General features: G+C 37.6%; 1 protein-coding gene across 6 annotated transcripts in view; it reads right to left on the reverse strand.

The window, feature by feature from the left end:
* Positions 1 to 247: 247 nt before the first annotated feature.
* RARA (retinoic acid receptor alpha) overlaps positions 248 to 24,268 on the reverse strand; it is a 241,541-nt gene continuing 217,520 nt past the window's right edge. For all 6 annotated transcript variants that reach the window (XM_058180175.1, XM_058180174.1, XM_058180172.1 and 3 more), the window contains 5 exons: positions 20,317 to 20,477; positions 17,990 to 18,166; positions 17,104 to 17,308; positions 10,230 to 10,388; positions 248 to 9,270 (listed from right to left, as the gene is read on the reverse strand). In XM_058180175.1, coding sequence (XP_058036158.1) covers positions 9,056 to 9,270; positions 10,230 to 10,388; positions 17,104 to 17,308; positions 17,990 to 18,166; positions 20,317 to 20,477 — 917 coding nt within the window. In that variant the 3' untranslated portion in view covers positions 248 to 9,055. The remainder of the gene's footprint in view (positions 9,271 to 10,229; positions 10,389 to 17,103; positions 17,309 to 17,989; positions 18,167 to 20,316; positions 20,478 to 24,268) is intronic.

Below are 24,268 nucleotides of genomic sequence, written 5' to 3' on the forward strand. Positions count from 1 at the left end.
GATTGTGCGCCACAACTGATCACACCATGTGCTGTTCTACTTACCCCATGCCTTATTTTGGTGTGCACTGTGTGTGCTTGCACCTTGCATTTGCTATGCGCACATATTCTGTGCACACATGCACTGTGCATACAGCGCATGTGTGCACAGCGCCCATGCGCAGCCAGCAAACCAGTTCAGATTTCACCACTGCGGTCATCCTTCGAAAAATGGATGTAGGAGAGCTAAAACACATCTGAGACAGTCATCATTTTCTTATTTTTTTTATTTAGGAAAAACTTTTCATGGGGTTCATAGTTAAGAATACAAGTCCACAAAAAGGTGTGGCTTCTTTAAGCAGACACCAACAGGTACAACAAGCATGGCCACTCCCTCCCTGAAGCCTTTAGGACTCAAAGTCCTGCACATCCCATTTTGAATGCCATTTCTGCGTTATTATCCCAATATTTTGTGTGCTATCTACAAATTTTGATAACTACTTTCTTTAGTCATTAACATTTCAACAGATCTCCAGGATTTCTCAAATGCCAACTATGGAGGGTTCATCAGACATCAGCAAAACTTCCCAATAACTCAAAAATTCACCTGGGCCTGAGATTCAAACTTGTTTGAAATAAACAGATATACTGAGCTGTTGTTGTTGAAATTATTTTATTTAACCTCGTGCTTCACCTGCCTCTTTGTCTTGCTCCTCACAACTACCTCTTGTTGGAGAAGCCAGAGCCAACATAGGAGATGAGCAGCTCTGTATTTGTTACTTTACTTCATTTAGCAGCTAGCATGTGGATTCTTTTTCCTCTATTTTGAAGACATCTAAGGATGACTTTTGCGATGTTTGAAATATTCCGCACTGAGCTTCAGCTTTCTTGATCCCATCTCTACAGTTCTTCTTTCTTGGTGACATGTTCAATTTTCCATCTTCTATGCATTTCCTTTCGATTGTTTCAAATCTCCGCAAGTTTTGTGCACGAACACTCGTTTCTTCCACTGTCTTATTTCTTTTCCCATTGGAATGATTTGTAATTTTCTTTTAGTATTTCCTTTTGTAGGAATTTGAGACTAAAGTTGAGTTCCTTTTCCATTTGCTCTCCCTGCTATGGAATTCTAATTATTTTTATTAAATTTATTAAAACCAGATGGCCTGAAATCCAAGATATGAATTTGAATATATTTAACTGACTGAAAATCAAGAATTCCATGGTTACATTATCATCATCCCGTACCCACTTTCCAATATTTCTACTTCCTCAACTATCTTTATTAGTTGGTATCAAGTCTCCTGAGACTTCTTCCATCTTCTGAAGGAGAAATTGTAAGTGACACAAGTTAGGAATTTACTTCTTTCCCAGTAGGTTTTGGTGGAATTAACATCCCCCATTATTTAAGAAACCTGCAATTTGCTTTTGAATAAAATTATCTGCAATTCCTTGAGAAAACACCAGCGGTACTACTTTTTGTCACAAGTTTTACACTCCCAATTCTTCCTATAAAAGGCAAATCTTTGAGATTCCCACTTCAGAGTTTTCATTTCAATCTCTCAGAGGATTCAATTAAAAGCCCTTCTATTCAGCTCAGCATGCTTTGGCCAACACATTTTTACCAGGTCTTATGAGGAACAACTCATGCCAGCAACCCATCATCTAGATAACTCCCATAACTCCAGAAGTAAATGGTTCTTACCAACACAATTTGCATATCCAATAATTCAAATACAGGTAGTCCTCGACTTGTTGCTATTTGTTTAGCTAACTTTCAAAGTTACAATGGCACTGGATTGGTTTGCAGCATCCCCACGTTCATGTTATCAACATTCAGGTGCTTGGTATCTGGCATGTATTTATGACCATTGCAGCATCCTGGGGTCATGTGTTTGCCATTTGCAACATTCCCAAGTCACTTCTGACAAGCAAAGTCAATGGGGGAATCAGGATTCACTGAGCAAGTGTGGTTCGTTTCATAATTGCACAGATTCACTTAGCTACTGTGGCAAAAAGGTTGTACAATTGGGTGCAATTCACTTAACAACCACCTTGCTTAGCAACTGAAATTCTGATCCCAATTGGATTGCAAGTCGAGAACTACCTGTAATAGGTTTAGTTTGGAAAGTTGTAAAAAAAAACATATTGGAAGATAATGGCACATCACTTTTATTCGGTTGTCAAGAAAACGATGGATTGTTCCATTAAGCCTCTAAGCTTTGAAACCAACTTGGAAACTTTTTAACCTACTGTCTTATTGGCTGAATTTTGGCTGATCATTGCTCCAAACCTTTGACTCCCCATTCCCCTGGCCTGCAGTAACTGCTACAAGTCTGCATTTAATGCAACCATAAGCCAATGGGTTGGGGGCAAGAATAGCATGCTATAAACATTGCAGGTCATGAGTGTAGGCTACTTGGTTTGTTGCATTTTTGGTTACTAAGGCATCACCAACAACCAACTCTTATTTCTTTTCCTTCTGAGGCTCACAGGTTAGTGTAGTACAATGTTTGACTTAGAGATTTCTTTGGGAAAATGTCTATTTAATCCCTGTTCATTCACTCAGTGAGCTCACTCCCTGGAACCTGCCTACCTTGTATTCCTCCTACAGTCTCTGCTTACTTAGCAGGAAGTTTTTTTCTCCGTCATCCACAATGGATCAGCTGCAGCTGTTCAGATGCTTTTTCTCCAAGAGTTTCTCTGGCCATTCTTTTCTCCTGCTAAACTGTTGGGAAATTATTTGCTGTCCCTATTTGCACAACTGAATGCTGCACAATGCATAAGAAGAAAGCTGGTGGTGAAACTATCAGTTCTTCAGATTAATTAAAGTGGCTTCTGAATAATTCCATTTATGAAGATTCAGACTGGCTTTGATGTTGCCAAAAGGCTTGTGTATCTCATCTGCTTCTAGTAGTCTTTTGCTCTGTCTTCCATTAGCTTCATAAAATACTGGGTCCAGGCTTCCAAAGATAAAGAATCCAAATACCATTTTCTGTAAGGCAGATGTAAGGCTCATCACATTCCCTCATCAGAGAGTTATTCTCCAGTTCAAATCTTCAGTTACTCTTATTTTAGAGGCAGTTTATCACAACCATTCCCATAATTCTCTTTACATTTCTTTGATTTTAAAGCCCTCCCCATCTTTGGCTACTGTTCATCGTTTTGTGACTTGCACAAGGGATGTTCTCATCATTCTTGGATTGATTCCACATTTGTGTATAGTAATCCCATACTATTGTCTTCTTTATGCCTGCAGAGATGATGTACATTTGGCTCAGACACAGCGCAAAAGAACCTGCTTTGAAGTTCTTTTCAGCTGGAAAAGCTCAAGCTTCAGGTCCTGAAAGGGAAATGCTGGCCTGACAGCTTTGCATTTTCCTCACTAGTCTGGTGAAACAGCAGGGGTGTCATTGATTGTGTCACTCTGACCTTCAACAGGAAATCAGCATTTGTCAGTTTGTTGTTTACCCCACCCTACCATCTTTCCCTTTGCACAGAGAGAGGGAAGATGCTACAGAATGGGATCAGTTTGGACCAAGGCAATGACATTTTGAAATAACAGAAATAGCGACCAAGGTACCAATTTCTAAACTGATGTTGCAGAAAATCGTTTTTGTGGAATAGGCTTAATCAAGACACGCTAATACACTCTAGCCCGGATTCTGATACATTTGTAGTCTCAATGTTAAACTTGTTTACCTGTGGTCCTATATTGAGGGAAGGAGCATTGTGCATAAATGAGATATTGCATACTTGGTAATTTACCTTCTCACAGCATTTGGCAAAGCTTGATTAATGAGTGGCATGTTACACTACCAAATGTACCTCTGAGTCTTCAGAAGCAAAGATTTCAGTACAGTGTAACTGAATTTCAGCTAAGCTTGGCTTTAGAACAGTTCAAACCAAAAGCACTTATACAGACTTATACAGACTGAAATTGGATGAAATCTGTTGACACAAGTGTTTGCTATACTTACTATCATACTGCAGCACAATGTAGAAATGATTCTTCCCTTCCCCACCATGTACCCAGATAGGCTCCATATTTATCACCTCCACTTAAAAGAGGTGTTGACACCTTATTTCATTTTTTTTTTACCAACTCTTACAACGTATGCTTGCCAGTGCTAAGAATTGCAGTTTTTAAAGGAAGAGCTGAACTTCGTTTCCAGAGCTGAAACTACTCCATCTTGATTAAATAATAAAATACCCTTAGCCCCATTTCCATATCCACTGCTGAACAGGTGGGTTGCTGAACTCCATCTCTTCCTGGACTTGGTTCTAGCTGCTGGCATCATTAAAGCAAAGTTGAGTAACCTCTATATCGCTTAGGTCACTAAGTATGCCCACCCCATCATACTGTACAACTGATAAGAGGTGAAAAACCTCAGAAAAGTCTAAATGCATTCATAAATCCCACCACCAAAAAGAAAATAGAAAGGGACAAAATTTCCAACTCCATCTACTTGAATCAAATGACTGGATTACTTTAAATCCTGTGATTCTTCTGAGTCAACGTTAACAGATGATAAGCAAGATTCTAACAAAAAGAGATTGCCCATCCTTACATTAAAGGGGTCGCAGCCTGTTAGGCCTGCTCCATCGAACCTGTCTGCCTCGGAGTAGCCATGAGCAAACAAATGTAAAAGCACAGAAGCACAAGAGTTGACTTGTCCCTCTTGTCAACTGATCCATATTAGGATTGCTGTCATAGCTCTGTGCAACAAAACACTATTCTGATTGTCAACCTCCAACCTTTTATGAGAAACACCAATGGAAGGAGAAGAAAATGCCACTGCATGTAACAGAAGAAAACAAACGTAATCTCATCATTTGAGAAATGTCAATGGTCAAACAAATATGGTCTATTTTCTGAGTGTGAAACAATGTGAAGTAGTATATCTAAACCAGTATTTTACCTTACTTTTCCAGTCACAATTTTGGGGTATCCAGGAAACTAACAGCAATTAATTATAAAATGGACATTTCTGTTATTTTTTCTTCCATTTTATTCTCTTCACACCAGAGAAAATTTATCTTGCAGAATTTCTGCCTGAACCATTCTTAAAAAGTTCTGGTGGAATATTGGAATAAAGCTGCTGCACAATCATTTCTCCTATACTGGAGGTGAGTTTTATAAAATATTCAAGAGCGCCCTCCTGCTTCATTAGGTGCCTTGGAAGTCAGATGTCCCAACCACAAACAGTGCATTTTGCTACTTCAAAGATTATCTTCCATGTTTTCTCAAATGTCATATGGTCTAAAACAAAAGCATGAGGAAAACTGATTTTTCTCTCAAGTGTTTTTGAAATGCTAGAAGTATGTCCATGTTGGAAGATTGTAGTCCAACATAACTGGAGGGCAGCAGCTTGAGGAAAGGGGTTTACAAACTTAAACTTCTTAATCCTCCTTACATTTGAATTTCAGCTTCATCAAAGAGATGCTCAGAAGAATGACAATGTTAAAAGCTGCTGGTTTCCTATTAGAATACTCAAAGATGAACTAAAGGATTTCACACAACTCTAAATAGGAGAGAATCTGGTAAGAATTGCCTTGTTCTGATGAAGCACAATCTTTCTAGTCCAATATTTTGTGATTTCTTAACATAGGTCAGGCAGATGATTTGGAAAGAGTATACTAATTACTTACTTGCAAACCTATTTATTAATCCCAGACTGGAACAATATTGACAAATTCATCTGGCTTTTGTAACTAATCCATACATTAATGATATGTTAAATGTTATCATGTTTCTCCATTTTGATTGGACAGCACTGAATTGTCATGCAGAGTTTTTCTGCCTTTGCTGTCAAAAACATACAATTGGGTAAATGTCTATGGAGATTCTCAGTCATCCAGGTCATGGTTGTACCAAAGCTGCTTTTTCAAGAGGCAACTGGACTTTCTGTTTTTTTCTTTGAAAACGTTTCATTTCTCATCCAAGAAGTTTCTTCAGCTGAAGAAGCTTCTTGGATGAGAAGCAAATCGTTTTCAAAGAAAAAACAGAAAGTCCAGTTGCCTCTTGAAAAAGCAGCTTTGGGACAATACATTTGGGTAGTTGTAGTTCATTTAGTAAAAGATTTCTAAACTAAACAAAGCTCATTGTGCCATTGAAATTCCACCTTAGTGCCCTTACAAATTTGCTTTGCTAAGTGCAAGGTTATTGCACATTGGTGTAATAAGAACTAAGATGTGGATTCACCTTATCATCGGTCTAGTTCTATTTCCAGGGCAGCCAGCCAAATATTTCTGAAATTTCAAAATATATAATTGTAACAAACCCAGATTTCCTTTATTGTTACTCCTTGGCATCTAATGTTTAAAAGTATATTACCTTACCATAGGAAAGGTCCATTGACTTACCATGGCTAATCCCTGCTGACTTAACCCTTCAATAAATTGCTGATCACTTAATGCAATAGGGCTGAGAATAAGGTAATTCATTTACACCAGACAGTCATTTCTTTTAAGGGACACACATAAGACATCGCACAAGCCCATCCCCACCCAATTCAACAATTATGGGAGGATTTAAATTCACCAGGATCTTTTTATATGAAATAACAACTTTATATACATATCTGAGAAGTGTGAAACACATGCCTTGCAACCTGAGGGAGGGGCTTTTTTGAGAATAAAAATCTTGCTGCTACTCCCACCCTCCACAATTCTGTTTAAATGTCATGTCACATATTCTAAGACAATCAAATCTCAACACACACCAAAAAAAAAAAAAACCTAGAATAAACCATACTGATAATCTCCTCAGCCTGCCCTAAAGAGACTTGGAGCTGGCTACATCTTTAAAGCATGGTGTGTTCTCTATAGATAAATCAGGAATCCACCCAAGGCAGTTGTTTTGAACCTAATGGGGCGGCAGTTTGAAGGACCTCATTCCTATTTCCACGGCTTTGGAATGAAGCCTCTTTGATTTACTTCTACATAAACACAAGTAGAATTCTACAGTTGGAAAACAAACTTTTTTTTTTCAGATAAATAGGCATAGGGATGAAAACTAGTGGTATCATGTTATGGATGGAACTCAAAACTAGTCCTATTATATTCAAGGACTACAGTGATTGTTTATCTGCCTTATTCTCTTTGAAAAGCAATCTTTCCCCAAGCCTTTGGATCACAAGACACAACAAGTTGGTGATAGGCAATTCAGATTATGTGAATCATTATAGAAAAGAAACCCTTCACCCACCACAAATCTTCCAACGTTAACTCTTTAGACCCCTGCCCTTAATCTTTCTCTTCCAAAAGAGGATACAAATTATTCAACCTAGAAACCAATAAAGTGAACAAAAGTCAGTGGACTGAAGGAAAAAAGTAAGATGTTTCCCCTGATAAAATTCTGTGCCTTACAATATTAAAGTTGCTCTTTCAAAAGTATTTTATAATAAGAATCAGGAGTTGAGTGAGAGGGAGAAATTGGCTTTTTGTTAGTAAGAACATGTAACAACGTAAGTGTTTTTGACACACACACACACACTGACACACACCTTTAGAAAACACAGCCTTTTGCTCAAAACAATACTTTTATCACAATGTTCAGAACCCCCTCATTTCTCAATTTTTCATTTGCCAAAATAGAAATAAAAAAGAGAATGTTGAGATTTTAACTTTGTATCCATGTGATCCAAACAAGATATATTGCAAATAAAAGCAGCCAGTAAGTACGTGACTAGCCAAAATTAAGTTCCTTTAACTCATACTAGCCACAGTTGCAGGAAACACTGAAACTTAAACACACTCCAGGAAATTCTGGCAGCAAGGAATGTTGTCCTATTGCTTTCAGTTAGCTCTCTCTGAAAATAGGACCAAAGCAAATTAGAGCAGTGGCTTGTGGGTTTTCTTTTTAAATATGCCTTGCTCTGCAGACTCTGTATTCTTAAACAAGAGATCAGCCAAGACTTGTTTTGAATGCAGTGATAACTTCTTTGCCACTGGCCATTTCTGGCTATTTAAGCTGAGCAGAATTTATTAGTAACTGTGCACGAACTCATGATTACTTACCAATAAGCCAGGTTTCTCAGTCATTCCTGGCATAGTGTTCGTAGAAGAGTGGCTACCAAATTCAAGTACTTGGCTAGATAACAGTTTTGAATCTATAATGAGAAGCATGACCACACATGAATCTCCATGATTTGGTTTGGTTTTTCTGGCCTTTTCCTTGCCACCCTCTTTTTTAGAAACCCTTCAAATTCCAAACTTGTACAAAGTTTTTTTTTTCAAATGTATTTATATATATTTATAGATATTTGTATATATAATAGTTATTCTTTCTTAAATGAATCCTTCCCTCCATGTTTTACTGTACTTTAAAAAAAGAAACTGAAGAACTAATGTTTCTTTTTTTAAAAAAATTGCTGGTGACATTTTTAGGCATATGTGAGTGGACAAGTAGGAGGCGGCAAGAAAAGAGACAAAGGTAAGATTGCACGGTCAAATTGAGGATGAAGAGAAGGTTTGAGCAATTTAAAAAAAAACGTTATACCCTTTCCCCGAAATATCTGAAATGCAAACTCAACTGGAAAAAAAAAAACCCACTACTTCATTTTCACTGCAACAAGAAGCAAGCAACACTTTTGTGGAGGCATGTATATGTGCATGACGAGACTGAAGAAGAGAGTGGGGAGGGGGATACGTGCCACAGAGAAGTTTTTTTTTTCTGTAACTAGTTTCTTTTGGGGGGGAAAAAAATCTTGCTCCTAATTTTGAGCAGCCGTCCTTCAGATCTACTTGCTGATCTGCCTTCAGAGAAAGTCTGTGCCTCCCTCCATGAGAACAGGATTCTTACTTGCAAACGGAACCCTGTTTTGTTTGAACAGCTAAGTGAGAAATAGTGTGCTGGTATAGGAGAACATAAGAAGCCTTCCCTCTTGGGTCTGAGCAGGACTGATGTGGTACAGAGAGGGAGGAGAAGAATGCCTGCAGCAACAGTCTGTCCCACTGCTACGCCTTCACCCCACCTCTGCTCCTCCTGAGACGTGTGTCCAGGCAGACCCAGGAAGCAAAAGACCGATGTGCGCAGGAGGGGGGGATCAAGCAACTAGTTCAGGGGTCCAGCATGGTCACGGTGAATGTGTGGCAGGACTGCTTCTGTTGGAGCTGGGCGAGAGGCTAGGGCTGCAGCTGCCTGGAGGTGGAGCTAAGCTACTGATACGGGAAGGAGCTCCTGTTGATCCCCCTAAAGAATCCATGCCTTCAGAGTTCTCCAGCATTTCCTGGATGAGGGGTGGCATTGATCCAGGAATTTCCATTTTCAAAGTTATCACTCTTTCAGCACCTGCGGGAAGGAAGACAGATGATTTACCAATACAAAACATAACCTGAGCATTTCCTAAATAAGCCAAGAGAATATACTAAGGTTACAAGCCAGTGGTGAAATCTGATCTGGTTTACTACCAGTTTGCTGGTCGCGCATGTGCCAAATGCACGCTGCACGTGCAGTGCGCACCAAAAGGAGGCTTGGGAAGGTAAGTAGAACAGTACACATGGGGGTGGGTGGGGTGGGTGATCAGCTGTGACGCGTGTGGGAACCTTTTTAAAAGCATTTTTACTACCGGCTCAGGCGAATAGGTAGTAAAAAATACTTTAAAAAAGTAAAAAAAAAAAAAAAGGTTCCAACAATCATGCGGCACAGCTTTGATCGTCGGAACCTTTTTTAAAAAAAAATTTAAAGCATTTTTTACTACCTATTCGCCCGAGCCGGTAGTTAAAAAAATGCCTAAAAAGTAAAACAAAACAAAACAAAAAGTTCAGACGATCAGCGGAATGATGTGCAATCGTCAGAACTTTTTTTTAGCTTTTTAAAGCATTTTTAACTACCAGTTCTGGAGAAACGGTAGTTAAGAATGCTTTAAATATTAAAAAAAATAAAGTTCCGACAATTGTGCGTTGCTCAGCCGATTGTCGGAACTTTTTTTTTTACATTTTTTACTATTGGTTCGGCAAACCACCAGTGTTTTTTACTACCAGTTTGGGCAAAGCGGCCCGAACCGGTAGCATTTCACCCCTGGTGCAAGCAATATTCAATATAATTTACTTTCAAAAACCTTCCAAAGTGCGGTATATATTGAAGAATGCTCACTAGTATCCTTCAGTTTTGAACATGATGTTCAACACGGTCATACATATCAGACAGTTTTTAATTGTGAATTATTTTTTTTTAAATCTGCCTCCCTACAGATTTAAGAAAGAAGAAAAACTTTTTTTCCCATGCAGGGTCTGAAACTCTGCCTTTACCTTTTGCACTGATGCTCCGTAGATCTGTAATCTTCATCAGCATTTTGGGGAACATATGGGGTTTGCTAGGTCTTCTCTTTCTCACATAGATTTTCAGGGCTTCCAACAGAGGTTCTTGCAATTGATCCACTCGGTCTGGTTGTTCCAGATCTTGTCGGTCTAGAGAGGAGAAGGAGGTGAGGCAATTGAAAAGGGAATAGAATACATTTCACTTTTCATACTTTCTCTGTGGCAATACAGTCTTTGCCTTAAAAAGTATCACAACATTTCTTTTGTGTGTTTCTGAATTTAGTATCCTCCTAATGTGATTTAATTTCAGTTCCCATCCATCAGCTAGCAAAATCTTTTGGAAGGCACTTTATGGGGGATGATGGCTGACTTTTACCTGTGCATAATCAAAGAAATTTGTGTGCCATTGTCATGTTTAACTAAAACTGAGTGTGAGATCAATTTGTTCTAGTGGTTAAAGTGCTGGGAGATTGTGAGTTCTAGTTTTCCCTTAGGCGTGAAAGCCAGCTGGGTGACTTTGAGCTAGTCAATCTCTGTTACCTACCTTGCAGGGTTATTATGGTAGTAGGAAAAGGGAGCACTAAACTCACCAACTTAAATTAACAAAAGATAAAGGTGGGATATAAGTAAAAAACAATTTATGATATTTATGTTTTTACCTTCCATAATGAAAGTAAATGTTTAGCAGCATCCAATGGAAGCTTTGTCATAGGAACAGAGAGTTCTGGGTTACAACAGCAACTGGGACCAGGACTGCTGTGGCTAAGTGACAGAGTCATAAAGAGCATTGCCACATGAGTGCATCACTTAGCAATGACAATCCTGATAATCCTGGTTGCTATTGTAAACCCAAAACATGTAAATTGCTAAACAGGAAGTGGTGGGAATCCCAGGGAAAGAGCTGGGGGGGAGGCACATGGGGGAGACAAGGATAGGTCTTGGAGGGCCAGCACAAGCCATGAACAAGTTGGTGGAAATGGGGTACTGTAGCATGCGTGCAGAGGGAGGGGGGAATTGCAACTTTCCCAAACACTGATATTGCTTATGGAAAGCCAGCAGGGAAGATCTTAAATAGTGATCATATGGCCATGGGGTGCTGCAACTGTTATGTGCAAATCAGTTGCCAAACACCTGTGATCACATGAATGTGAGGACTCTACGATGGCTGAAATTTTGAGAACCTGTAAGTTTATTAAAGCTGAACGAATTAAGCAAAGATTCCCTGTATTATGAACACGTTTCCTCTATATCTTTTCAGTCAATAATATTAGTATCTGAAGGAATTAGAATAAATGGATTCAGGCATTTCCCACATCTTACCTCATTTATCAAAAGCTTTAAAAATTACCAATTATCATTATAGATGTCTTTTTAGATCTAGCCACCTGGTGGTGCTATTGCTCAGGAGACCGCACACTTACTTTTGGTTTCCCTCCCTCCTTTTTCTTTCCAGAAATGTACACATACAATGAGTACCAGTAAAAAAAAAACCTTGTATGTATTACTCTCGAACACAGAATTGTGACTTTAGTAAGCAAATAAATCACATGAATTGCCTATTCATAACTCTGCATATCAAGGCACTGCATATACCTTCTTGGATGGTGCATTGGCTTGCAAGAAAAAATTAGATTAAATATCCTAGCATGCACGGAATAGTGTGAACATCCTGGGAATAAAACTGGGTTCTGACTGCCCTTGTCCCTTCTTGGCCAAGTTCTGCAAAAATTGACCATTACTGTCCTTACCATTAGTAGAGAATGTAGTAAGTAGCAAAGGTACCACCAAATCTACTCATCCACTATTCTACTGAAAAATAATTTGTAAAAACTGAAATTGATTAACGCCATAAGGTCTATGGATTTATTTATTTATTTATTTATTTTATTTGATTTTTATACCGCCCTTCTCCCGAAGGACTCAGGGCGGATTTATCTGACTATGATTGTGTTTTTAATCAATCAAATATTTATTATAGTCATAAGCCAGTATAAGAAGGGTGGAATATAAACAATAATTTTAAAAGCTAAAAAATAAAAATAAAAGATTTTTAAAGTTAGAAGAATATAAAAACAAAAATATTTTTTTTAAATCTATAAAAAGGTTTAAAAGCACTAAGCAAACACAAAAAAACAATAAAAGTTCATATACGGCTAAGTAAATCTATCATAATACAATATCTCCTTTAATTAACAAGTATATATTATATAACTTTTAAAATTATTATTGTATTCCACCCTTCTCATGTTAATAATCCATGATTGTAATAAAGATTGATAATTGAATGTCATATGGAAATCGTGACTTGGAATGTAAGAGTAGCAAATACCACAAACAAAAAATAAAATAAAATGAATGAAAGAAAAACAGATGTATTATAAAGGAGAAGGTTGTAATAGATATGACCGAATGTGGTTTGATCTTATGGAGCAGAGCTGATTAATCTTGTGGAGTTGATGCATACAAGTAGAGAAGTGAAGCTGTAGGCAATTTATAAATAAAAGGACTAAAATATAAGTCAGAAAAAGCAAACTGGTGTGCAGAAAAGCAGGAATCCATAGGCTGGCGAAAGCTACAAATTATGCTCCAGTGCATGACAATATCAAACTGCTTCTCCTCACATTGTTACATGCAAGCAAGAGTTGGATATGTCAGAAGACACATTAAAGCAGGGGTCTCCAACCTTGGTCCCTTTAAGATTTGTGGACTTCAACTCCCAGAGTTCCTCAGCCAGCAAAGCTTAAATCTTAAAGGGACCAAGGTTGGAAACCCCTGCATTAAAGTAAATTGAATACAATGGAAATTAGTTATTTTAAAAGGGTGTGGTTATTAATCAGTGCTGGATTGAATACAGAAGCAAAATGAACAGTATGAAAAAAAACATGGTGTAGCAGTCTGATTGTGCAAAGAAAATGAATGAGGATGAAATCACAAAACAAGGAAAAATGGATCATGAAAAAGGAAGAGACTGAGAAAATTGTGGTTGTTTGGAGTTAATAACCCTTAAAAGGGAAAGATGTCTATTTTACAGGGAGATGCAATTCCAGAATCCTGGAAAGAGACCAATATTGTTACAAAGGAAGGACAAGACTTAACTTCTACTAAGAATTACAGACCAGTTTCTTCTTCACTGAATAATTATAAACTATTCGTATCAATTTTAGCCTACAGATTTAAAATGTTTTACAAGGTTTTAATCACTTTATTCAATGTGGATTTTTATCTAAAAGACAATTAAAAGATAATATGAGAACTATATTGGATGTAAGAATATTGCAACATAACATAAAACAAGCCACATTAATCTTAGATGCAGAGAAAACTTTAAATAATTTGAACTGGCCTTTTTTAAAATTAAAAGTTTGGAAAATATGAACAGACAATAACTTTATTCAAGGATTCAAGTTGATACATATGCCTCAGAAGGCTCCAATTATATTAAAGGTGATTTCACTATATGAACTCCAGAAGGGGACAAGGCAAGATTGTCTTTTGTCCTCTTTGTTGTTTATTTTGTTCTTGATATCTATCAAATAAGGCAAGAAGATAATTGTTTGATAAAAGAAGGACTAGGGGAGACATGATAGCAGTCTTCCAATATCTCAGGGGCTACCACAAAGAAGAGGGAGTCAAGCTATTCTCCAAAGCACCTGAGGGTAGAACAAGAAGCAATGGGTGGAAACCAATCAAGGAGAGAAGCAATTTAGAACTAAGGAGAAATTTTCTGACAGAACAATTAATAAGTGGACAACTCGCCTCCAGAAATTGTAAATGTTCCAACACTGGAAGTTTTAAAAAGAGATTGGATAACCATTTGTCTGAAGTGGTGTAGGGTTTCCTGCCTAAGCAGGGGATTGGACTAGAAGACCTCCAAGGTCCCTTCCAACTCTGTTATTCTATTCTGTTCTGTTCTATTCTATTCTATAATGGAACTAACAAAACAAAACAAAACCAGACTTTTAAGCTGAGAGCGTTTAGGGATGATTTGGTTTTGATTTTACAAGTTCCTTGGAAAGGGATTCAGTTATTGATGAAAAATATGGAGGGTTTTGATATTCTATCAGATTTTAAGATTAATAATCAGAAACCAAAGATATTGGTAAAATATGAATTTATAAGATCAGGAAGATCTTATAAAAAAGTGGTTTTAAAATTGTGAAAAAGTTTTGGGTGTTACTTGACTAATATTAATATTAAGTAATATTAAGTAATTGTTCACTTGAATTCTAGTAGACAATCACTTAAATATAAGCCAGCAGTGTGTTGCAGTTGATAGAATCAAGATCATTTGAAGTGTTAATACCACTTTATAATGCCCTGGTAAGACTACACTTAAAATACTGCATCCAGTTTTAGTTGTAACAATGTAAAAAAGATGTCAAGACTAGAAAGAGTGCAGGGAAGAGCAAGAAAGATGATTAGGGAGCTGGAGGCTAAAATATAAAGAAAAGCTGCTGGAATAGAGTATGTCTAGTTTAATGAAAAGAAGGATTGGAGATGACATGATAGCAGTGTTCCAGTATCTCAGGGGTTGTCACAAAGAAAAGGGGATCAATTTATTCCCCAAAGCACCTGAAGGCAGGACAAGAAGCAATGGATAGAAACTAATCGAGGAGAGAAACAACCTAAAACTAAGGAGAAATTTCACGACAGCTACAACAGTTAATCAGTGGAATTGATTGCCTTCAGAAGTTGTGGCTGCTCCAACGCTGTAAGTTTTAAAGAAAAGATTGGACAACCACTTGTCTGAAGTGATATACAGCTTCCTGCCTGAGCAGGGAATTAGACTAGAAGAACTTCCAACTCTGTTATTCTGTTAGAATTAAGGAGAAATTTTTTGACAGTGAAAACAATTAATCAATGCTTGTTTCTTGGAGTTGTGAGTGTGCCATCACTGGAGATTTCAAAAATAGATAAGACAACTATTTGACTGAAGTAATACAAGATCTCCTGCCTTAAACAGGAGGTTGGACTAGAAGACCTCCAAGGTCCCTTCTTCCAGCCTAAGATTCTGTGTTCTAAAGTTAAAGGTAAAGGTTCCCCTTGCACATACGTGCTAGTCGTTCCCAACTCTAGGGGGCGGTGCTCATCTCCGTTTCAAAGCCAAAGAGCCAGCGCTGTCCGAAGATGTCTCATGGTCATGTGGCCGGCATGACTCAACGCCAAAGGCGCACGGAACGCTGTTACCTTCCCACCAAGGTGGTCCCTATTTTTTCTACTTGCATTTTTATGTGCTTTCGAAACAGCTAGGTTGGCAGAAGCTGGGACAAGTAACAGGAACTCACCCCGTTACACGGCAGCACTAGGGATTCGAACCGCTGAGCTGCCAACCTTTCGACTGACAAGCTCAACGTCCTAGCTCCTGAGCCACCGCGTCTATGTTCTACCTATGTTCTAATATGAACTGTATGCCTAGAGTATACATTAGAGTTGGATGACCATGATAAATTTAAATAATAAATCATACATGCACACTTTTGGCCATTTGTTTTGCTATTATCTTCTTAGTGCTTTGTTTCTACTATTGTTATTTGTCTTTATTAATTTTGCTGATTGATTTTTTTCTTTCTAAAAAGGTCAGTATATATTGGTCTGACATTTAACTATTTATTACTCTTTTTTTAAATCTGTCATTTTTCCTTCCCATGCATTATTTTGATTAAAGGCCTGAATTAAAAGAAACAATTACAAACTTGAATAAATTAATCAATCAATCAAAATAAACTTCAAAGAGATGGTAAAACTTATGCAGGTGTATCTATGAATGTTGGGGTGAGAGGCTTATATGGCTAAAATATAGTATTTTGTTTTTAAACAGCCAAGATTTTATAATGTAGGAATAATGAAATCCTTTATTTAAAATGTGAAGCCTCACAAACATTCTGTCCCAATGACAACTAGCTACATTGGTACTCATCATTAATTGGCTCCGGGAGGCATGTTGAGTGCCTAGAACGATCAGTACCAAACAAACTTTTCTCATAAGAAATAATGTAGTGAGCCACAAGGTAGCTGACAATGACAAGTTCTAGCTTGTATACTGAGTACCAAACAAGCGATGAACACCAGGATTTTCATATCAAAATGCACTGAGTATCAAATTCAATGAGTTTCAAAGCAATTGAGTACCAAGGTACCACTGAATTTGGCTGTTGGATGAATGGATATTTCTGCATGCTAAACAGAAATTACAGAAATTCCTCTGTAATTTATGTACTCCTTACTGCTGGATTACTCCTTTCATACCCACATACTGTAGGCAATATGTGTCTAACATCATGTAAGTCTGTGTTTCTCAACCCCAGCAACTTTAAGAAGTGTGATCTTCAACTCTCAGAATTCTCTAGACAACATGAAAATGAGAAACGACAAATGTAAGAGACAACAGATCAGGAAGCCTAGATTGTAGATATTTATGCCACTGCATGCATTTTATAGTGATAATGCCATGGTGGAAGAGGATTCCAAAGAAAATATTTCCAGGCACAAAAGCAAGAAAAAGGAATAAAACTGAGTATTAATATTATTAGGAACTACCTAAAATTAGTTTTGGGTCAGTTGTGACAGTGGTTGGAGTGTTCATATTTACTCAAGAGCTGCTACACATAGATACAGTAGGTCTGAGCAGGTAATTATGACATTTGTCATCAGAGTGTTATGCAATGTACATTTTTCTTAGCGATCTGAAATCAAGATACCTGGCCGCATACGTACATGCACAACATGGGTAGCTTTTGCTCTCTGCCTTTGACAGGTAAGGGTCAATGCCTCTGTGCATTCCATAGGCAAGCCCTGAAAATATGCAAATGTCCAAAACTTAATCTTGATCCTATTTATTATTTATTGGCCCAGTAATGGCACTCACCTCCGCATATGAGGCAGATGGCGCTGAGGAGTCCGGTTTCAGCATCATCCATCTCAAGTGGCAGCAGCTGGTTGGCAAAGGCAAAGACCAGGTCTGTGAGGGGTCCAAAGCCTGCATTATGCATCTGAGTGCGGTTGAGGGTCAGACCATCAGAAAAGGTCATGGTGTCCTGCTCTGGTGTGTAGCGTGTGCATATCCGAAGGATCTGTGATGGAAAGTATGTTAGAGGTATGCACCACAGTTGTTCCCCGTCATGTTCTACCTGTAACATTGATCACATTCAGTGTGTAATATATTACTGCAAAATTCAGCTGCAGGACTTGTACTATTGTTAGACAGAGTACGTCATCTGTTTCAGGTGGCAGATCTCTGGGAAGACACAATAGCTACTTTTCAAACTATTCTCTTAACATCCTGGTCTTTCTGTTCCACTGGACATTGTTATGTATGACTCAACACCTGTCCTGAGCTCCTAGTTTATCACCATAAGTATAATGAACAGCACTTTTTGTTTCTTCCTAGAGTTTTCTCGCAAGTGCAGGGTCTGTTTGTTTGTTTTTATCAACCAAGTATTGATCCATTGGTTATGAGGAGAGTGACTGGCCCAAAGCTTAGCCAGCCAGCTTTCATGCCTAAGGCAGGCTATAACTCAACGTCCTGAGTGGGCCTTGCCCACTAGACCAAATTGGTTCTCCAAATAATGATTATGTATGTAAGAAATGGAGATAGGGTACCATCATAACATTCTCCTTTAGCCTTGGGCTGATCCTGTGAAAATATGGCTTCAGTCCTAATTAATACCTACTGCTCCATAATTGTATATATTTTCTCTCTTTTTTTTAATTGCTGAGCTTTGTTTGAAAAGGAAAAGGACCCATCTCCTTACCAAGATGTCGAGGCAGGCTGCTTTGAGGAGTGTGATCTGGTCAGCAATTGTGAGTGTGGTGAAGCCTGGCAACTGCTTGGCAAATTCAACTGTCTTGATGATGCACTTTGTGGACAATTCACTGAATTTGTCCCACAGATCAATGTCAAGAGATATCCGCTGATCTGAACTGTTGTTCTATTGGAGACAGGGGAAGAGAAAAGGAACTGCATTTGACAAAACAAGAATGGCTGCATTTGTTTTACAGCAGTAAACCCGTATGCTTGAAGCCAGAATTTGATACTAGCTTATGGGTTATAATTCTTTGTGTGACATGAGAAAGGCAATACTTTCTTTACATGCCTTCCTGAGTTTATTTTGTAGCCATGCCAGTGCAGGACAAAACAGTTAAAAAGGAGAAAAAGCAGACACGGAATTGGCTAAACAAGCCACAATTATACTTCTTATCTAAAAAATTGACTTGAATTTGTTCAATGACCTATGCCTATAATAAATCAGTGCTTAACATGATCTATTGAAGTGGAAGTTTTTAAAAAATGTTTCCCAGGTTATTTCTGGTGGTTCAGATATTTTGTCTACTCATGGAATAAACACTTTATTCCAGGGGTGAAATCTAAAAATTTTCCCTACCAGTTCTGTGGGCGTGGCTTAATTGGTGGGCATGGCTTGGTGGTCAGATGACTGGGTGGGTGTGGCCAACAACAATAAATAATAAAAATAATAAACAAAGTATACAAAACAATGAGAGGTACCAAAAACGAACTTTCACACTTCACACACACATGAAACAACACAACTGACTCACACACAATGTAAAAGCAGCTGCACTTCACCCAAAATGGCCCCTGCAACAAGCAGGAACCTCACATTTTCACACTTTACACACACACAACACAATTGACTCGCACACACACAAAATGCCACATAAAGCTTTGTGAGATTTTGTGTGTTTGTGTAGTTAGAGTGAAACACTACAGAAACACACCAAATCTCAGAAAGCTTCACAAATATTTTATTTTATTATTTTATTTATTTATTTATTTAGATTGGGGTCTCCAACCTTAGTAACTTTAAGGTTTGTGGACTTTAGCTCCCAGAGTTCCTCAGCCAGCAAAGCAGGCAGATTCAGTTGCTCATGAGGAGATGGTAATCAGTACCATGTAGTAAAGCATGATAGTAGCTGAAGTAAAGTATTTGCAATAGCTGAAGTAAAGCATGGCTTTGCCAGCCGGAAAGGAGCAGTAATTATAGGTAAGTGAGGAGGGGGGTTGGGTGGGCATGGGTGGGGGCTCTTGTAAGTGGGGGCTGTTAAAAAATGATTTTAAAAGCCTGTGATGATGAGGAAACTCATCTGGAATCGCCAGAGGGAAAAAAATATTTTAAAAGGCTCCTCTGACAAGCTGAAGAGCTTGTAGAAAACATGTTTTTTAAGGTTCTAGTGATGAGGAACTCAGCTGGGATCGCCAGAACAGCTTTTTAAAATCTTTTTCTTTTTACCTCTTCCACCGAAGAGGTTGTTAAAAAAAAAGAGTTTAAAGGCTCTGACAATCCCAGTTGAGCCGCGGGATCATCAAAGGCTTTTTTTTACTTTTAAAGGCATGTTTTCAGCTGAAGAAAAACTGCTTTTAAAAGTTAAAAAAAAAACATTCTGATGATGGTGCAGCTCAGCAGAGGCAGGGGGTGCGGCCAGGGATTTATGCTACCGGTTCTCTGAACCACCAGCCGCCATTGCTACCAGATTGGGCGAGCCGGTCCAAACCAGGAGCATTTCACCCCTGCTTTATTCCATGAGTAATCAATCAATCAATTCTGAATTGCCCGTTCTCCCTCAAAAATTGTCCAAAGTTTCCTGTAGCCTTTTCCTGGCCGTAACATAACTAATTATTACATATTAAATAAATTATGTTTATATGGGAATAGTTAAGTCAATTCTAGCAACAGAAATGAAGACCTCTGCTCTTACTTTCAAAAAACATACGCTGAATGCCATCTTTAGTAGATTCTATACAACCAAATGAACAGAGAAGGTGATTTTTCATCTTTATTGCTAAAGAAATGGTTTTTTAAAAAATGTAGAAAATTGCCTGCTGAAAGCCAAGAAAGCTAAATAGACCATTTAGTCTAAACAGTAGCATAAGAGGAATGCTTATATCTCCGTTCAGAACATTTAAGACTTTAATTTTGAATCATCTATTATTTTACAAATTTCTCTAATGGGCTGCAAAGGCTTGAGTGACAGATGTTAAAATGCCAATTCATGGTATCAAGTTTGGGAAAAGTTGTCCTACTGAGCTTTCCCACCCAGACTTCTTTTGGCCGTCACTCACGGTGGTGTATTTGCCCAACTGGCAGAGGGCAGGGAAGGTCTCCTGGTGAGCCTTGCGCACTTTCTCGATGAGATCCTCCACCTCAGGTGTAATGATGTAGCTCTCTGAACATTCCTGCTTTGGAGCATCTTTTTTCTTCTTGTTCCTATCATTCCGGACAGCTGCAAAAGAAATCAAAGGGACAACAAACAATCAGAAGCTTCAATGAGCAGCCAATATATTTCTCATGCAGATATAGAAAAATGATAGCAGTAGAAATAATACTTAGTCTTATATACACCACTTCGCAGTGCTTTACAGCCCTCTCTAAGCCGTTTACAGAGTCAGCACATTGCCCTCAACCATCTGGGTCCTCATTTTACTGACCTCGGAAGAATGGAAGGCTGAGTCAACCTTGAGCCTGGTGAGATTTGAACTGCTAAATTGCTGGCAATCGGCAGAATTAGCCTGCAATACTGCATTCTAACCACTACGCCACCACGGCTCTGATGACGATGATAATGATGTAGTTAATTTAACATACAATAGGGATTTCTAGAATGAGATAATCAATTCTGAAAACAGAGTTAGTGGAACTAGCAAGAACTGGTTAGGTAATCTGAAAAGGGTAATTAGGTAAAGGAAGGTAATTAGGTAAAGGAAGCCATGTCCTGCCTTTCTGCAAATGATAACAGTACAGCTGATACAACTTTATTTTTCCTTTTCAAAAAATATACATACAGTACTTCTCCCCTTGTTTTTGGTTGCTGATCATTTGGGAATCTCATCCCACCTCCCACATTCATTTTTATTACATAGTCAATGATCCCCCAAAATTAGTAATTTTTACTAATGGCACATGTAGCTGATTTAATTTGAGCATCAAAAATAAAGAGATGCTAAAAAAAAGTGTTGCATTTCCCAACTTGGTGCTCTCCAGATGGAATAAAACTTTTTTTCCCTCAACAATACTGGTGATATTGGTTGGAAATTATGGAGGTTGTAATCTACTCAACACCAAGTCAGGTGTCAAGCACAGAAAATCAGGAAACTCAGGCAGTTCAAATGAATATATAGTTTATTGTATGCTTAAGCTCTCTACAAGAATCTGACCTACTAATGGTCAAAGCAAATTGGCAGTAGATAAGGTTCAACAGAATTCAAGATACTATCCAGATAGTTGGGAATATTTAAACATTGACTGAAAAAGAAAAAAAAAGTATTCCTGAAAGAGTACAGAGAGAAGGCAAAGAGAAGGAAGAACAATGAAGTTGCTGAGTTAGGAAGAAGAACTAAATGGGAATGCTTGATAGTAAGCAACAGGGGTCAGAGGACACAAGAAGCTATGTAGCATTTGCAAGAAGGTGCTGAAATGGAGATTTAAAATACGCATTTAAAAAGGATGTTGAAAGAAAGAAAAATCCCAGGCCAATTGTGCATTCCTAGAATCTGAATACTGGTTAACTAGAAAATTTGAAATAATTTCCCATATTTCTACACATTACATATGTGTAGAAGCAAGTTTAGTAAAGGAAGGATAGAACAAAAAATACATAACAAAAAAAAATATTCCGGGCTGGGATATATTTATACAACAGAAGGAATTTTAGCCAGAGAGAAAAAGTAATGGTTTTTTTTAACACCATCTTTTCTGGAAGAAAAATCAGACTTGGAAATACAAGACTAAAGTAGATCTCTCTATCATGAAGCTGATGTTCCCTAGGACTGTTGGTTCCCAAGAACTTAAGGATCATGTTAAGAAGGCTGCAGCCATCAAAAACAGTAAAAGCCTGCTTTCTTCACATCTTGTAGATTACCTAAATGCCTCCTAATTATTAACAACAGTTCTTCTTAGCCCCAAACCAATACACACTGCCATGATATGTCCAAGTAGTAACATTAAACACAAGTTACAATAGTGCAACATCATGTTAAATGGGAAGTAAAAATATTTGTTGCATATTATTCCAAACTAAGAATATAAACTAATCATCCATCCAATCCACCAAAGTATTGTATTTATAAGCCAATGATTTATGCCTTTTGTGGAGAAAACAAATACATGATTTTATGATATCTATATACGCATGTGCATAAATATGCTCGAACTAAAGCCAACGCAATAAAAAAAAATCTCAAAGATAAATATAATCTTATCCAGTTCTGAGAGATTCCTTATTCCCACAACATTTCTGAATTACTCTGATTCCTTATTCAATTCTAAACTGCCAAAGCAGCACTTGAATAATAATTATCACACTGATCATAAGAAAATAAAACAAGAACTAAAATATATAAATTTAATAGCAATCTAAATGTGCCTTCAAACTATTAACATAAAAGTCAGCAAATATCATTAAAAGCATTCTAATGAAAGCTGAAACTTTAAGAAGCAATTGAAATGAGAAATAGTCCCATTTTCCAGAGAAGATCAAAGGGAGCCAGGAGGAATAAATGGAAGATGGTCTTTTCAAAGTATACAGGCTCCAGAATTCAGCCGAGAAGAAGTTCAATACCCAATACAGTTGGCCAGAATATGAGTTTGCTATCCATTGTGCATACCAGGAGGCTCAACTCAGCATTCAAGATTAAAAACTTAATTAAACTGTAACACCATTGCAAAAAAAGCATTAAGAGGTATCAATCTTATTTTACAAAGTTTTCTCTCTGGTAATGCTATGCTTCAAACTAGGGCTTATAGGTGCCAGACCTATACTTGAATACTGTTCACCTGCCTGGAACCCTCACTGTATTTCAGACATCAATATATTAGAGAGGATCCAGAAATATTTTACTAGAAGAATACTCAAATCTTCTGCTTGAAATCAAATTCCCTATCCCACCAGGCTTGAAATTTTAGGTCTGGATAGCCTCGAACTATGCCGTCTACGTTCCAACCTAAACTTAGTTCATAAGATTATTTACCAAAACATCCTACCTGTAAATGAGTACTTTAATTTCAACTGTAATAACACAAGGGCTAGCAATAGATTCAAACTCAATGTAATTTGCTCTAATCTTGATTGTAGGAAATATGACTTCTGCATTAGTAGTAGTAAATGTCTGGAACACTTTACCTGACCAGGTTGTTAGTCTCACTAATCCCCATACCTTTTATGTTAAACTGTCTACCGTGGACCTTTCATGTTTCTTAAGAGGTCCTTAAAGGGGGGGGGTGTATAAGCGCACCAGCATGTCTACCGTCCCTGTCCTACTGTCCCCATTTATATGTAATCATTCTATGTGTTTATGGTTATGTTTTGCCTATTTATATCCTTTTATTTGTGCCAATTTTTTTCATGTGTCTATGTCTATACTGTTACTTGTTCCCAAATAAATAAATAAATAAATAAATAAATAAATAAATAAATAAATAAATAAATAAATATTGCAACAGCTGTCAAGCCTTCTTCTAAGTTCTTCCCCACATATTACAGCAATCAAAGCACACAGTAACTAAAGGACTGAGGAAGTATTTCTATCAATTTATACAAACCAAAGAGACCTTTCTTTTTATTGAATGCTCTCCCCACACCTGTCCTAGAAGGGAAATCTAGAAAATCCCATATGGAACTCAATACGACCCTAGTGATAAGGGTACCATAGAAACTACAGTTCCTTTCTTTTGTATTGTCACTTCTAGAGGGACATTCACCACTAACTGATTACCCCTCTTTTATTTAAATTTATGGGGAACCCTGATAACTTTTATCTGTTAAACAATCACAATAAATTTATCTCTATTAAAAAAAGGGAAATGTTGCTATATTATGCGTAAGCTTCACCCACAAATAGCTGCTAACAGTTCTTGTTCTGGGGGAAGTTGTGTTATTCATTTTATTGAACGTTCTTTTTTTGGTCAATGATCAAAATAAAGTTTTTGTCTATCAGAAAGAAGTTATTACTTCCAGTCCATTATAGTTACCTGATAATTCAGTAGCAAAGTAGGAGAAAGGAAGAAGGAAAGAAGGAA

Source organism: Ahaetulla prasina, chromosome 4 (genome assembly GCF_028640845.1).
Source record: "Ahaetulla prasina isolate Xishuangbanna chromosome 4, ASM2864084v1, whole genome shotgun sequence".
Classification (NCBI taxonomy): Eukaryota; Metazoa; Chordata; class Lepidosauria; order Squamata; family Colubridae; genus Ahaetulla; species Ahaetulla prasina.